Here is a 15,305-nt window from a genome sequence, read left to right on the forward strand (position 1 = left end):
GTTCCTTATTACTCTTGCTGCGCATTTTCAAGAATACGCCTTCAAGTTAAATTTCTCAAGTTTCGTTCTTAACGTACGAAAGATTTGATTAAAATCGTAGTTTTAATCCGCTGCACTAATTCACCCCCCCCTCTTAGTGCCGCTCCGATCCTAACATCCCTTCCCCTTCTCATGGAGAAATATTTCTGTTCGGGATGAATTCAAGGCGAGGAGAGGAGGCCTTGGGTTGGATCTGTCCAATTTACGCCGGGACGCAGCGGGTTGTTGCTATCGGGGCGGCTCCGACTTGACCTTTTTGTGCTCCTCCCGTTTCCCAGCCATCCACCTCTCCGCGGCGATGAACTGACTAGCGCGCTGAAGCATTTCGGGGACCGCGGCGGAGGGTCGTTCCATGAGAGACCATAAGAACCTGGAAGGCCGCAGGCCTGTCATGAATGCCTGCATCAACAGAGAGGGGTGAGCATCTGACAGCCCGCGAATTTACGTCGTGAAGCGGTTCACAAAAAGGGAGAGGGGCTCGTCCTCCCTTTGGTTAAGTCCGAGGAGCAACGCCACGGATGACTTTGGTCGAGCGTAAGCCAGGAAGCTAAGCTCGAAATCCTTGGCGAGTTGGTCGAAGGAGGCGATGGTCCCAGCCTTTAGGCTACTGTACCACGCGCGGGCTGGCCCCCACAGGGTTGTTGGAAATGCCCTACACATCAAGGTGTCGAAAGTCCCGTACAGCGCCATCTGGGCGCGAAAAGTGACCACGTGGTCCGCTAGGTCAGCGGCGCCGTCATACGCATCCAGCGAAGGGAGGCGAAAGTGTGACGGGATCGCTTGATCTTGGATCTCGGGGGTGAACGGGGATCCTTGCTGACCATCTACCCCGAGCTCTCCTTTTGACTTTCGAACTTCCTGCTGTACTTCGTCGAGTCTTTGACTGACGAGGCGCAACTAAGCTCGCAGGACATTTGTAGAGTCTGCGGACGGAGCCTCGCGCTCGGGGCGGCTCACCGTGTCTTCTGCCTCCCGGCTCCCGGGCCAGGTCATCGGGTTTCGAGGCGAGCCAGGGAGCTCGAGAAGTGGTGCGTGAGTCCGGACGAGGGTCTCCTGTTGCTGCGAAGGTCGAGTCGTATGCGGAGTGGTCCGCTGGGAGACGATCGGGATGATAGTCTGCACCATGCTTTTAGAGCTCGGACTTGATGAGCGAGGTCATGAAAGGCCTCTGGTGACACCGGCGATGGGCCGGCGGGTGCGCCGTCGGTAGGTGACAAGCCTGGGTCATTGAACAATTGCCAGTAACGTTCCGACGTCGCTGCGGGGCGTTCGTCCCGGGTTTCGTCATGCGGGGGGGGGGGGGGGGGTGTTCCCCCGGGGTGGGGAGCCCGACGGCTGAGGGCTCGCCAAAGTGGATTCGCTGATCGCTTGACATTCGGACGAGCCCTCCTTCTAGCGCCATTTTGTTGTGGGAAACAACTTTGAGTCGTGGCCTCGGGGCCGACGCGGCTCGGTTCGGGTCCGGACGACGGGGATCTCCCTGGGGCGTTCCTCGAGCCCGCTGGGGTGGTCGAGTGCGGTGGTTCGATCGGGACGATGTAGCCGTCTCCTCCGGGAAGGAACTCCTCGCCTGCGCGTCCGACGAGGACCTTCGGCTTCGCACCTGCACAAAGGTTGGGCCGAGGTGCTCGGCCCGACCCCTCCGACAATCAAGTCAGATGATAGTGGAGGGGGTTTCAGATAAAGAAATGTTTTTGTGTCCTTCCCTCTCTTTGATGAACGAGAGGATATTTATAGAGAAGCTTACTGCTTCCTGAGCTGCCCACTTGCAGAGGGCAAGCTGATAGCGTCTGACGCTTGGGTTGGCGTGACGTGAAGAACGAAGCTTGAGCAAGGTGTTTAATGTGCCTCGATCGACGTTCCGATCTGCATTGATCAGGTGCTGTCGCGTCGATCGATGCATGAGGCGTCATCTGACATCAGTCGAGTCTTATCATAATTACTATCCTCATCAAAAGGACAGGACAATCATGTCAATTTTGTTTGGGATGCCCCATTTCAGGATATCCTCCTTGTCCTTCTCTATTAGAGTTGGAAGATCGACGATAATGCCGGGAAGATTGACATTTTTCCTCTCACCAAGGACTGCAGAATTCTCGTAACGGCAGCGAACTAGTCCTGACTCGTTGTCGGAAGCAAGCACCGTAAGTGTAATAGTCCCGTCAGCACATAAAATGGCACTGTTTGGCTTCAAATCCTCTGCTAGCTTTTTGTAGCTCATTGATATCATGTTTTCATCACCCTTTATGCTGTAATCTGTAGTGAGAGTGATTTCTTGGCCCTTTTGTAGATGGATAGGTTTGCCATCTTTCAAAAACCCAGTCCGGATCTCAGGGCCCTTCGTATCGAGCATGACAGCGTAGAGGATTCCGGTCTTGTCCATCGCGGCGCGGAGGTTGTCTAGGGTTTCCTAATGGTAAGCGTGGGAACCATGGGAGAAGTTGAACCTGGCCACATTCATCCCCGCCATCATAAACCTCTCGATCATCTCCTCGGACCTCGAAGCTAGGCCCAAGGTGCACACGATCTTAGTCTTCGGTCTTCTCCTCGACGCCTCCGCCATTCCCGATAAAGCTCCCACAGGTCCTACCCTCCCGGAGAAGAATCAGAGACCGGATCGGCAAGATGGGTCTGAGGAGTCGACGAGCACCAATGAAGCCGACGGCGTGGCAATGTCGACCATGATCCTTCTCACCTACGTGTTGGCAGTGTCCTACTCACGCACCACTGGACTTGATGAGCGAGGTCCCCGAGGACCGCCATCACTGGCGTGGCAGTGTCCTACTCACGCACCACTAGCGTGCCCAGGACCGCCATCAAGGCCCAGGCGGTAGCCGACTTCATCGTGGAGTTAACGTGGATGGCAGACGGGGATCTCGAGCAACCTCCCGAAGCTTGGATTCTTCACGTGGATGGCTCGGCTAGCTCGAAGGGTGCCAGCGCAGGGCTGGTCCTGCTCGCCCCCGACGGACGCTCGTTTGAGCGCTCCCTCCGCTTCGGGTTTAAAGCCACTAACAACAAAGCAGAATACGAGGCGCTCCTAGCGGGACTCAGGTTGGCCCTCGAGATGCAGGTGGCTGCTATACACGTCCTCACCGACTCGCAGCTTGTGGCCGAGTAGCTCAGCGGTGGATACGAGGCTCGAGACCCAACCATGGCGAAATACCTAGCACGGGTAAGGGACCTGACTGCCAAGTTCTCTTATTTTACGTTGTCTAATGTTTCGAGGGAGGAGAACGAGCGAGCCGATGCGCTAGCTAAGCTGGCGTCGAAGTCGACCCGCGAAGCATGGCCGGAGGTCGAGGAGCTTCCTACTCGCGCCATCGAAGTAGCAGCTACGGCCCCCGGCAGTGCGCCAATCACATGGGTACAGGAGCTGCTACGCTTCAAGCGGGATGGGACCCTTCCCCACGACAAAGTTGAGGCTCGACGCCTGCGTCGTACACACGCATGGTACACTGAGGAGAGTGGGCAGCTCAGGAAGCAGTAAGCTTCTCTATAAATATCCTCTCGTTCATCAGAGAGAGGGAAGGACACAAAAACATTTCTTTATCTGAAACCCCCTCCACTATCATCTAACTTGATCGTCGGAGGGGTCGGGCCGAGCACCTCAGCCCGACCTTTATGCAGGTGCGAAGCCGAAGGTCCCCGTCGGATGCGCAGGCGAGGAGTTCCTTCCCGGAGGAGACGACTACATCGTCCCGATCGGACCACCGCACTCGACCACCCCAGTAGGCTCGAGGAACACCCCAGGGAGATCCCTGTCGTTCGGACCCGAACCGAGCCACGTCGGCCCCGAGGCCACGGCTTAAAGTTGTTTCCCACAATAGACAACGTGGCTGGTTCAGGGGTCCAAACGGTTGAGATCAGGCGTGACTCCTCTCGGGGTCTTGTGGCGGCCGATTGCAGGGGGTCCAACTGGAAGGCTCCGCGACGCCGGGTTGGGTCGGCTCCGGTCGAGTACCTGCACAAAGGTCGGGCCGAGGTGCTCGTCCCGACCCCTCCGACGATCAAGTCAGTGATTGGGAGAGGAGTTTTTGGGTGAAGTTGTGCTTCTGTGTGCTTGCCTCGTTCGTTTGGGGCCTTGGAGTATTTATAGGTGAGTTTGATGTTACCTGATGTGCCACCCTATCGGGGCAGGGCCGTACCTCCGATGGCGCCTGTCGTCGTCGTGGGCGTTGCGTGGAAGGCCGAGCTACCGCAGGGTATGGCGAGCCTCAGTCGACGCCTTCCCTTGCCTCGGCCGGTCGTGCGGGGTCAGACGATGAGGTCGTCTGGGTACGGTGAGTGAGGGTGCACATTATGTTGATGTTTAATGCTCGCCCCCTAGAGCAGTGTGCCGTCCAAGGGGGGCTGACGTCGTGATATATTACGTCAAATCCTGTGTGTTACGTCAAATCTATTTTTACCCCTATCACTACTGATTACAAATTTTATGGATTTGGGATCAGAATACCATAATCTATATCCTTTCACCCCAGAAGCATACCCAAGGAAAATATACTTTTTAGCTCGAGGCTCTAATTTTCCTTCATTTACATGCATGTATGTTGGACACCCAAAAATTTTTTAATCAAAGTAATCAGCAGGAGTACCTAACCAAACTTCCTCCGGAGTTTTAAAATTAAGTGCTACAGAAGGAACGCGGTTGACAATGTAATAGGCCATATTGATCGCCTCTGCCCAAAAGTCCTTTGTCAATCCTACATTTGAGATCATACACCTTACTCTCTCTAAGAGTGTTCTGTTCATATATTCAGTCATACCATTTTGCTGAGGCATCATCCTAACAGTGCAATGCCGAATAATTCCTTCATTTTTGCAGAATTCATCAAAGTCACCTTCACAAAATTTCATGCCATTATCTGTTCGAAGCCGCTTAATATGTTTACCTATTTGCTTCTCAATCAAAGCCTTCTATTGCTTAAAGGTTAGAAAAACATCATTTTTATGCTTCAAAAAATAAACTCAAACTTTCTTAGAATAATCATCAATGAAAGTCAACATATACCTAGCACTACCCTTAGTCTGAACACGAGTTGGAGCCAAAGGTATGAAAGAATATAGTCAAGAGTACCTTTCATTTTGTGAACTGCCGTAGAATTGAAGCTGACTCTTTTTTGCTTTCCAAAAATGCAGTGTTCACAGAAATCCAGTGGCCCAGTACTTTATCCGCAAAGAAGACCCTTTTTGCTCAATATGCTCAAACCTTTTTCGCTCATATAACCCAAACGCATATGCTATAATTTGGTGATGTCAGAATCAGATAATGATGATGATGAGACTGCAACCGAGCATGTGACAATAGTTCCCTGCAAAATATACAATCTACCAGACCTATAAGCTTTCATAACAACAAAGGCGCTTCTAGAAACTTTCATAACTCCACCTTCAGCTGTGTATTTACACTCAAGAGTCTCTAAGGTGCCTAAAGAGATGAGATTATTTTTTAAATCAGGAACATATCTAACATTAGTGAGTGCCTCTACCAACAACATCACACGCGATATTATTGCCCATCAAAATAATTCCATCATTACAAGATTCATACGTGGAAAACAAATCTCTATTGGGATACATGTGATAAAAACAACTTGAATCTAAAATCAATTCATTTTTAGACATCATCCTATCATCAATAGGAAAGAAAATATTTTCAACATTCTCATCAACTGCTACACTAGCTTCAGTGGACTGAGTAGATTTCTCAATAATTTTTTCCTTTTTATTTAATTTATTTTTTAATTTAAAGCAATCAACTTTAATGTGCCCCATTTTTTGACAATATTTGCACTCCAAATTTCTATGTCTAGACTTAGATCTACTATTGTCAAATTCCCTTTTATCCGTTCTACCCCCGACAACCAGACCCTCAGCCTGATTCCCTCTACTTTCCCCAATGATATCCCTGTCTATCTACTCCTTAGATTTTAGTGCAGATTTAATTTCCTAATACGAAATTATTTCTTTTCCATAAATCATAGTGGATTAGGGAAGAGAACACAAAAGTAGCAGGGCCTTGTCATCGTCATCAATTTTCGTATCTATATTCTCCAAATCCATAACTAAGGAATCAAATTTATCAAGATGTGAGAGTATAGATGTACCTTCAGTCATCCGAAGTATATACAAACTCTACTTTAAGTAGAGACGATTATCCACTATCCTCTTCATATACAAGGTTTTAAGCTTGTCTCACATGTTCTTAGCCGTAGTTTCCATAGCTACCTCCCGTAAAACCTCGTTAGAGAGATTTCGAATAATGCTTGATCGGGCCTTCTTATCCATACCCGCAAGATCTTCCTTTGATGTATCATCTAGAATGTTCTCAGTTCCCTATAGTGCCAAATCAACTCCGTCTTGAATCAGAATGGCCTCTATCTTGAACTGCCACATGCCGAAATTCTCGACAACGATCTCAACGATCTTTGTTATTATCATCGTTGCTAAAAGATCTCGAAACCATGAACTGATACCAATTTGTTAGAGTTGGTCCTAGAAAATTTACCAAAGGGTAATTTGGCAACCCAATAAAGATAATAAAACAGAAAAATAAAAGAGACACGGACACCAGATTTACATAATTCGATCAATTGACCTACGTCCAGGATGGAAAAGGAGCAAAACTCTACTATAAAAAAGAAAATTATAAATGCCTTAGAAAAATATTCCTAAGCCATAAAACACCTGAAATTATTTAAAAAAAAAAATTAATTCGATTAGCTCGGCTCCTGTTTCTAGGTTGGAATGTCTCAAGATTGCTGGAATTGAAATGCTCCCGACAGGTGATGCCTTGATCAAGAACTTCACAGCATTGATCAGCTGCAGAAGAAAAGAACTTCATAGCATTTAACTATCTATGCAGTAATTGCATAGATAGTAGTCGTTAAATGCTCAACTTAGCCTAGAACAGACAATAGTTAATTAGCCAGAAATTAGCTTATATAAGCAACATTTAGCAAATAGTAGTCATTCTTGAATATTGCAGTCTATCTAGATATCCAAAAAGATGCATACTGAAGTTTTAGAGCCTTTGCAGAAAAACAAAAGAAAGTATGAAGCACAGAACAATATTGCAATTTGAAATTTTCTGTGCTTCAAGGAAAGTGGAAGGAAGTTGATGAACCAGAAATCAGAGAGTAGAAATTTCAGTCACAAATGCTCGAAACATCAGCACCTTCAGCCGGGCTATAAGATGTTAAAATTAAAATTTCTTAAGCACCCAGAATCTGCAGTAAAAATGCTAGATGAAAACATGAAAAGCAAGTCCAGCAAGCCTGCATTTGACATAAACGAAGAAATAGTACTTTTATAGCTCTCAGAATGTTGGTTCCATGTTAAGTGATTGGCCAAGGCAGCATGAACAAGGGAATAAAACAACGGTTTGGTATTAGTGCACTGCAAATTAGCAACTTTTCAGGATGGAAATCGGATATACGTTATCATGTGAATGAAGCACGTTTACCTTGTGGAATTAAATCATCAACCAACCATGTGGTGTTGACAAATCGGGCGTCACGCATTGATCGTGTGGTCTTGACGTATTTACGAGACGTTATTAACAATACGATATCGATATTACTATGTCGACTCAATAGCAACGTGATATCAATGTGTCAATTTTATGCCAACTCTGTCATTGGCCACATTTCCTCGTTCCTCCTATAGCGATATATATAAATATATATAATTTATTTTAATTTTAAAATTATAAAATGTAATATTTAGACCGCAACAAAGTCCACAAATTCGGACTTGGCATGATATCTTTACGATGGACTCCACGAAAAAGTCAACTGTAGCCACATCCTGTATAAGAAGAATGACCAAACTCTGATCGATTTAGTACAGGAGGACACGGTTTGATTTTATTCGAAGCTTAGACTTCCAACCCCATATTCTATCTCAGTTTCTTTTCTCTCATCTTTTTGTCCAATTACTTAAAGAGTAAATACTTCAAAGCTTTATCCAGTTTGATTTGCTTTGAACTCGTAGTTCTCGATTCTAATGCTTTGTTTGAAGGCGACAGCAAAAGAACTCCAATCATCACTGCAACGAGCAGCACGAGTTGGACACGCATCAACTTCATGCCTACAGAGGAAGAAGACGGAAAACTGGCATCAGTAGCTGAGATTAGAAGCAACTTGTTCAACCGTGCTTCCCAGCCCAGCTTCCATGGCTGTGCTTCAACTTCGTGAGTTGCTTCCTCCTCTTCCTTGCCTCCGTCGCCGCCGCCGCAGCTGCAGCCGATGATGTGCTCGACGATTCGCCAGGAGAGCGAGCCTGCAGCTTCTCTGGCAAACCTTCATCACGCTGCAGCTCAGATTTCTCTTTTGACGTGGATCGTGGCATCTTGACCGTCATCTCATCTTTGTGGGTTCTTTTGGTGACGAGTGCATCTTCCTTTTCGTTCCCAACTCTTGCTATCAAGCATTGATCCTTCTCGTCCCTGCCATGAACAGAGACTCTCGCTTCATTGTCCCTGGATGCAGCAACATCTTGGTCTCCAAATGGATGAGAAACTTCATGGTGCGATGGATAGTACCACACACAGGGTGGCACGTAAAGAGGCCGCACTGATCCACTGTGCTCGAAGAAACCTATGGTGTCGGCACAAGTCAAAGGCTTGTGCATGGAGAACCCGGGAGAACATGTTGATGACTCCATCTCTTTGCCTGCAGCAGTCCCACTGCTCTCCGTCCCAGACCTCACTGTCATGGCAATCTGCACAAGCAGAAAACTTTTCTCAAGCTGTATCATCAACCACATCTTGGTTCCAGGAGATCGCAGAGGTCAAACCTGCTCCTTCAGTTGTTCATTTGTGTCCTTGAGTGAAAGGTACTCTTTCATGGCCACATCCTTTTGCTACAGTCAAATCCAAGGATCAATGGGAGCTATTGAAAGTTTGGGAGGAAACAACTTCACGAGGTGGAATGTTGCTTACCATCCTCATATTGTCATTCTCCAGGGACAAGTAAGCAACTTTTCTGGTCAACTCCTCCCGGAGAGCCTAAAGTCAACAAAGAAGAATGATACAGTGAGGAGAGATGGAGTAATTAATGCTCGTCACCTGACGCCGACGGATGGTCTGCCTCGCAGACTCCCTGTTAGCTAACACCCTGCGCAATCTCCTTTCTTCCTTCTCAGCCTGCAGCAAACAGAGATTTCAGCCTCCACTCGAAGAAGGATCACGGCAAATGAGGTTCGAAATCGTTACCTCTGTCAAATTCTGTTTACATCTCCTACCAGGAAGTGAAGGCTGACTGCTGGGGAACTCGGTGTGTGCTCTGTATTCCGCTCCATTGCCTGAAGCAGTGTGGCCACCATCGCAACCAGCGGTCGAACATGGATCCTGTAGCACAGGCATGGATGGGACTGAGGAGAAACTGACATGATGTTGTTTTGACAGAGATGTGATCTCACTTGTTTATATTTATGAAGTGCAAATTCGAAACAAACGAATCAAGGTAATAATCCAATATTTTGTTTTTGGGTTCATCAACAGCAACCATACTTTGACACTCAACATGCTTCTGTAGGGTAGATGAATCTACAAGTTGCATGAATGGATAGCTTCCTCCTACGAGTTAAAGCCAATCTCAGCAGCAAAACTAACGCTTTACACATTTGATGATGAAAAGACTATGAATAAGAGAAAAAAAGAGGAGCTTTTTTAGCCTCCTACAGCATAGCACAGCAACAGCAAGAGCTTTGTGTTGTTCCTTTCACTCCTCTCCATCTCTTAAATGCCATCATATCTCAGATTGCTTCTCAATTTTTTTCTTTCTGGTTTCAAATCGAAAGAAGTAGCCAATAGATGAACTCTCCCAGGTGCCTCAATTCCACCATTGAGATTAAGGGACAAGTATGTTGCATTAGAATTGACTAAGTTAGGCTCTCACACTACGACAAACACCTGATATGGGCCAAAGAGACGAGCAGAGTTCGCTTTCTTACTCCTAAAGCTGAACTCTCCCGACCGCCATGGAAGCTCTTTTGCTGAGCTCTAACAGGCGACTCGCTTGTGCTCCTCTCTCTGGACCTACTCCCGTCGCCGTCGCCGCCCCCCGCTAGTCCTGCGAGGTGCGCCAGGGCCCGCGCCGCGCCGAGCTCCATCTCCACCATCCGGCAGCCAGTTGCGTGTCGCTCCTGCGGCGACGCAGGAGGCGAAGACGAAGCCATGGCAACCGTCTTCGAAGCGCGCTCTCGAGCTCTGTTGCTCGACGAGCCACCTCGGAAGGAGACCGGCAGGTCTACGCTCGAGGCGCGGCCACGCTGGGGGCTTCCCAGCCGTCGGATGGTGGCCTCCGTGTCCATGTTTGCAGGACAGGTGGGGAGGTCGAGCGCGACGGAAGCGCCGCTTGCGGCACTGGGCACACGTGGTGAGCGGTGACGGCTCGTAATTTCCGGGCTGACGTGGGTCAATGCCGGACCTCCACATATGCGTGTCGTAGCCAAGAATATACATTTTTAACACTCTATATATATGTGGTCTCCTCGGAAGGAAGTATATTTTCTCATCTAATTATCATTTCCTCGTGAATGAATCAATGCTTCAAATTGATGCCGGAAGAAATATTTTCCCATAATAAATCTACTGATGTGAGGGCCCCTCAAGGACATGGGCAAATAAAATTATAAAACAAAAATAATTTATACTAATTATCAATTATACAATCTATCACCAGCCATGTACATGTGTGGGTAAGCCAATCCAAAAGCACATCAATATCTTCATCGTAACTCAACTCTGATATCTTCCTTGGGTAGAATGTGAAGTACTATGACTACTATGACATCTCGATAAGATCGTGTATACTCTCATCTTAGACATTGGCAACTTTATCTCACAACCAACGTTGTGAGGTGACATCAAAAGAGGCAACTATGTGCTTTTTTAAATTATAGATTTACTCCATCGTCATAACTCTAGTAAATCAAAATGATAAGATCAATATTATTTGTGCCAACAAAATATCCTCTAGTATTGTTGTATATTACACAAAGATCATAATCTTAGTGTTCCTTTTTCAGTGTAAAGGCTCGTCTCCATAGGACATGACAACTCCATGATCGTAAGAGAAACATTGACACTTCTCCATCTCTATCCATTAGTTATTGAGAAATACCTTTAGATTTCATACATGTGGAGGATCATCAGGAAATTTTCATCTCCCTTTTTGTTTTGTAGACTTAGTCATATAATAAAATAAATAAATTGATGAAGATATTATTTATAGTATAAACTAGAGTCGTAAATTAGTAAGGGGCATTTGTATGATTGTCAATATATTTAAAATTTTAAGAAAAATTATAATATAATTATTAGACTATCAATATTTTATGAATTTAAATGTTGGACTATTAAGAAATAATATATACAAAAGATTTATATTATTGAGATAAAAATATTGGTGTGGATCTATTGAGTCATTAGGAAAGATAAAATTAAAAATATTTTTATTCGTGAACAATTAGGTATCACCTCAATAAATAATAAAATGAGAAAGAATCATTTAAAATTATATTGACGGGCTCGTAATCGATTTAACAATTCCATTTTAGTTGATATTTTTTATTATTTTAGGCTTGTACACATAGCTATTTGTGATCGTCTTGTACAAGTAAAACTATTCAAAAGAAGACCATTCAAATAGTCATTTTAAATATCTTTTGAGTGTGTAGAACAATACAAAATATCAATCATCTCAACACCCTATAGCTACCCAGGTGACACAATGCTATATGGGCATTTGGGTATATAGGGTTGGTTCATTATCTCATTCCGTAATAATATTATATGGGCACTTTTGGGTATTTCTAGTTAGATCGTTTTGGTTCCTTTGTTGTACTACTATTTAAAGCTTGTGAAATCTATCTTCGTATTTTGTATTACCTATATAGTGTTGGTTGAAATATTTGTTTGTTGGGTCCCGAGTATAAAGCTTTTTTTAACCACTTTTCTCTTTTACAAGGAGGTTGATTCCTTGCGGATGGATATACAAAAGTGTTACATGACTTGGACAAATCCATCTAAGCTCGTGATAATATACTCACGAGACTAACATATATATTAGTTAGAAAAGATGAAATGATTAGGAGAGATAAAGGAAGACTTAAAGAATTTTATTAAAAAATATAAATAAAAATTATAATACTTTTAACTTAACTAAATATATGATTATTAAATACCAGATCCATATAACTAGCACTTGTAGATTTAGTTAAATAGAGTCTAAATATCATCAACTAGCTAGTAGAGTCTAAATTCTGGTTCTAAGATGCTAAAGAAATAATATTGCTCTTGTCAACAAACTTGATGAAAAAGTCCCGATCGATATCATCCATCTTACTTTACATGGATGATGGATGATCAAAATCTGACCTCATCAATTTGCAATTTATGATCATAGTATAAAGCTGTTTCTTTGTCTGCATATTATAAAATCACTAGTTAGATTATTTATTAGTATCGTTCCTTCTAAAGCTTAATGCATAGATCATGCATATTTATTAATTTACATTATGAACATTGAGAAAATACTTTAAAAATAAATAAACTCTAGAGATCAACAATTAAAGAAAATATCAAAAAATCTATGTGAACTTCAAAACCAAATTCTTCACTAGATAAGAAAAATTAATGTAACAAATCATTTTTTCTTGAGTTCACCCAAATCAAAGCCCCAGATTTCTTATAGATATTTTCACATAAATCCCAAAAACCTCCTTTCAACCTTTTCAAGATCCGCTAGAGAGAAATTCATTGTAAGTCTTTTCACTTTTCTAAAATTTTAAGACTCATGATGTCTTTATACAAATAAATCCTAATTTATTAATAATTTTTTCTTCCTATTTAGATCCTTAGTCTAAATTCTAATCCTAACCTATAAGAGAATTTAAATCTAATGAATACTAGTTAAAATCTTATTGAGACTCAAAATTCTTACCATTCACAATAATATCTCTCTTAATGATTATTTTATTTATTTTTTTAAGAGTACACAGTGCTTCGACCAGCAAGATTCTAATCTTCCTAGAGGAAAAAAAGAGTTCAAAATATAAAAAGAAGTCAAATATCAATAATTTAATAATATAGATGCAAGATTAATGTTGTTCACGGATGGCCCATTATTCAGCCTATAATGGACTTTAATTACCCATAGCCCAATTTAGCTTTCTCTCTTCTCATTTAATCTAAACCCTAACTCTTTTAACAAGTGGTACGACGATTGGGGAAGAAAAAGTGGGCAAAGTGGCTGTGAAAAAGAGAGAAGCACAATGATAGTTAAGGGCAGAAAAATAAGAGAAAAAAAAACGAGGAAGAAGACAAAGACAACGTAGAGGTTATTCTAATCATCCAAGCACTGTTCTCGTCTTAGATAAAATTTATAGTGAACTTTTAAGGCATAGTTCGCCACCTCACATTTGTTGGTTTGCTCCTCATCTTCGGATGTACTCGATTTGTCCCATATCACATTGAATATTTTCTTTTTCTTTGGTAGCTTCTTTGATTTATAATAAATTGTTATGTTATTTTTAATTTTATTTTTATAATTAGTCTTTTTCATGAACTTTTTAAATTTTTTGTCAAAAGTTATATATCATCATCACTAGCTTTCGCTCGAGTGGTCTTCTATTGTTCGAAGTACTAAATCCTTTCTGTTCTTTGGAATGTAGTTCTTATGTTAATCATGTTCAATACAAGTTATTCTATAGGTCATTAAAACCCGATAAGTTTTTCAAGTGGAAAATTATTTAGATCCTTTGCTTCTTGTATTGCCATTATTTTTGAATCTCAACTTTTTAGAAAGAATCTTAGAATCTTATTTATAAGTTTAAGATTAGAAAAATATTTATCAAGAGCTTTTAAACTATTGACGACATATGTAAAACAAGTGTATATGTCAATAATAGTTTCACTTGGCTTTATTCGAACTAATTTAAAAGTATGCATCAAAAGATTGACTTTAGACTCTTTAACTCTACTTGTACCTTCATATGTGATTTTGAGTGTATACCAAATATCATACGCAGTTTCCCATATAGAAACCTGATTGAATTTATTTTTATCTAGAGCACAAAATAAAGTGTTCATCGCTTTAGCAATAAAAAAAAAAGTTTTCTTCTCCAAATCATTTCATTCGTTCAATATATTAGAAGATTTTTGAAAATACTTTTGATAATATTCCATAAATTCAAATACATATAAAGTAAAAAAACTATGATTCAAGTTTTTCAATAAGTGTAGCAACTAAATTATTTGAACAAAAGAGGATGAATGATAAAATTACCCTCTAAATTATCGAAAAAAGTTATCTCTCTTGGGTGTTAAACCAACGGAGAGAAACGTGACTATGATACCAACTATTAGGACTAAAATCGACACTAAGAGGGAGGGAGGGAGGGAGGGGGGGGGGGTTGAATTAGTACTTACATAAAAATTATGTCGATTTGAAAACTCATTCAATGTAGAAAAACCATTTCGATAAAGCCCATATTAGAAAGTGTTTGAGCTTGACTTAGAGTAAATGTAAAGTGAAGTGAGTAGCTAAGTAAGTAATAAAAGTAACTAGCAAAGGAAAATAGTACATCGAATTTATAGTGGTTCGATCATCGTGACCTACATCCACTCCCGATTCCTCTTCACTTGAGGCCACCAACTTCCACTATCGATCTTTTTTCCAATGGACGAAGATCAACTACAATTATAACTCTTTCTCCTTTTTATAGGCTCAGGAGAGAACTTTTATACCCCTCTTTTACAAGTGTTTCCTCACACACCTCCCTTAGGACTATCACTAAGCTCTAAGAGAAGGGACTCTACACTTTAAGATATTACAACCTTAGAATCATAGAGTTTTTATTCTACTTTCATATGTTTATCAAGCAGGAATTTGTGGAATATTTATAGACCCTAAATGACTTCAAAAATTGGAGTCAAAGTTCAAATCTTCGAGATTTCGGGGTACTGATGGTACCATCGCCTGTTAGACTAACAATTGGCGATACCACCACCTATCAGTCTGACACTAGGTGGTACCACCGCCAAGTCACACTGACACTAGGTAGTACCACCACATAGTCTGGTAGTATCATTGGTTGACATAGTTTGGAAAACTATATCTGGGTGGTACCACCGCCTAGACAGCTTGGGAGGTCGAGCCTCAAGCGATGGCATCGCTTGGGCCAGCTAAGGGTCACTGAATGAGCTTTTATCTTAGCCCAAAATAGCCCCAACTCTGGCCTAATGGGCCCCTAATTGA

At 42.8% G+C, this 15,305-nt stretch overlaps 2 protein-coding genes across 2 annotated transcripts; both read right to left on the bottom strand.

Moving 5' to 3' along the window:
- Positions 1-1,990: 1,990 nt before the first annotated feature.
- On the bottom strand, positions 1,991-2,422 carry LOC103988442 (pyruvate kinase, cytosolic isozyme-like). Its single transcript, XM_009406971.3, has one exon. It carries the CDS (start codon positions 2,420-2,422, stop codon positions 1,991-1,993), a length of 432 nt encoding a protein of 143 aa, XP_009405246.2.
- A 5,620-nt stretch (positions 2,423-8,042) lies between these two features.
- LOC103985256 (uncharacterized) lies at positions 8,043-10,356 on the bottom strand. The gene is made up of 6 exons (XM_018826106.2): positions 9,997-10,356; positions 9,257-9,391; positions 9,110-9,187; positions 8,984-9,049; positions 8,839-8,904; positions 8,043-8,763 (listed from the first exon to the last, which is right to left on the bottom strand). Exons 1-6 carry the CDS (start codon positions 10,354-10,356, stop codon positions 8,188-8,190), a joined length of 1,281 nt encoding a protein of 426 aa, XP_018681651.2. The 3' UTR covers positions 8,043-8,187.
- Positions 10,357-15,305: the final 4,949 nt, after the last annotated feature.

Source organism: Musa acuminata, chromosome BXJ2-5 (assembly GCF_036884655.1).
Source record: "Musa acuminata AAA Group cultivar baxijiao chromosome BXJ2-5, Cavendish_Baxijiao_AAA, whole genome shotgun sequence".
Taxonomy (NCBI): domain Eukaryota; kingdom Viridiplantae; phylum Streptophyta; class Magnoliopsida; order Zingiberales; family Musaceae; genus Musa; species Musa acuminata.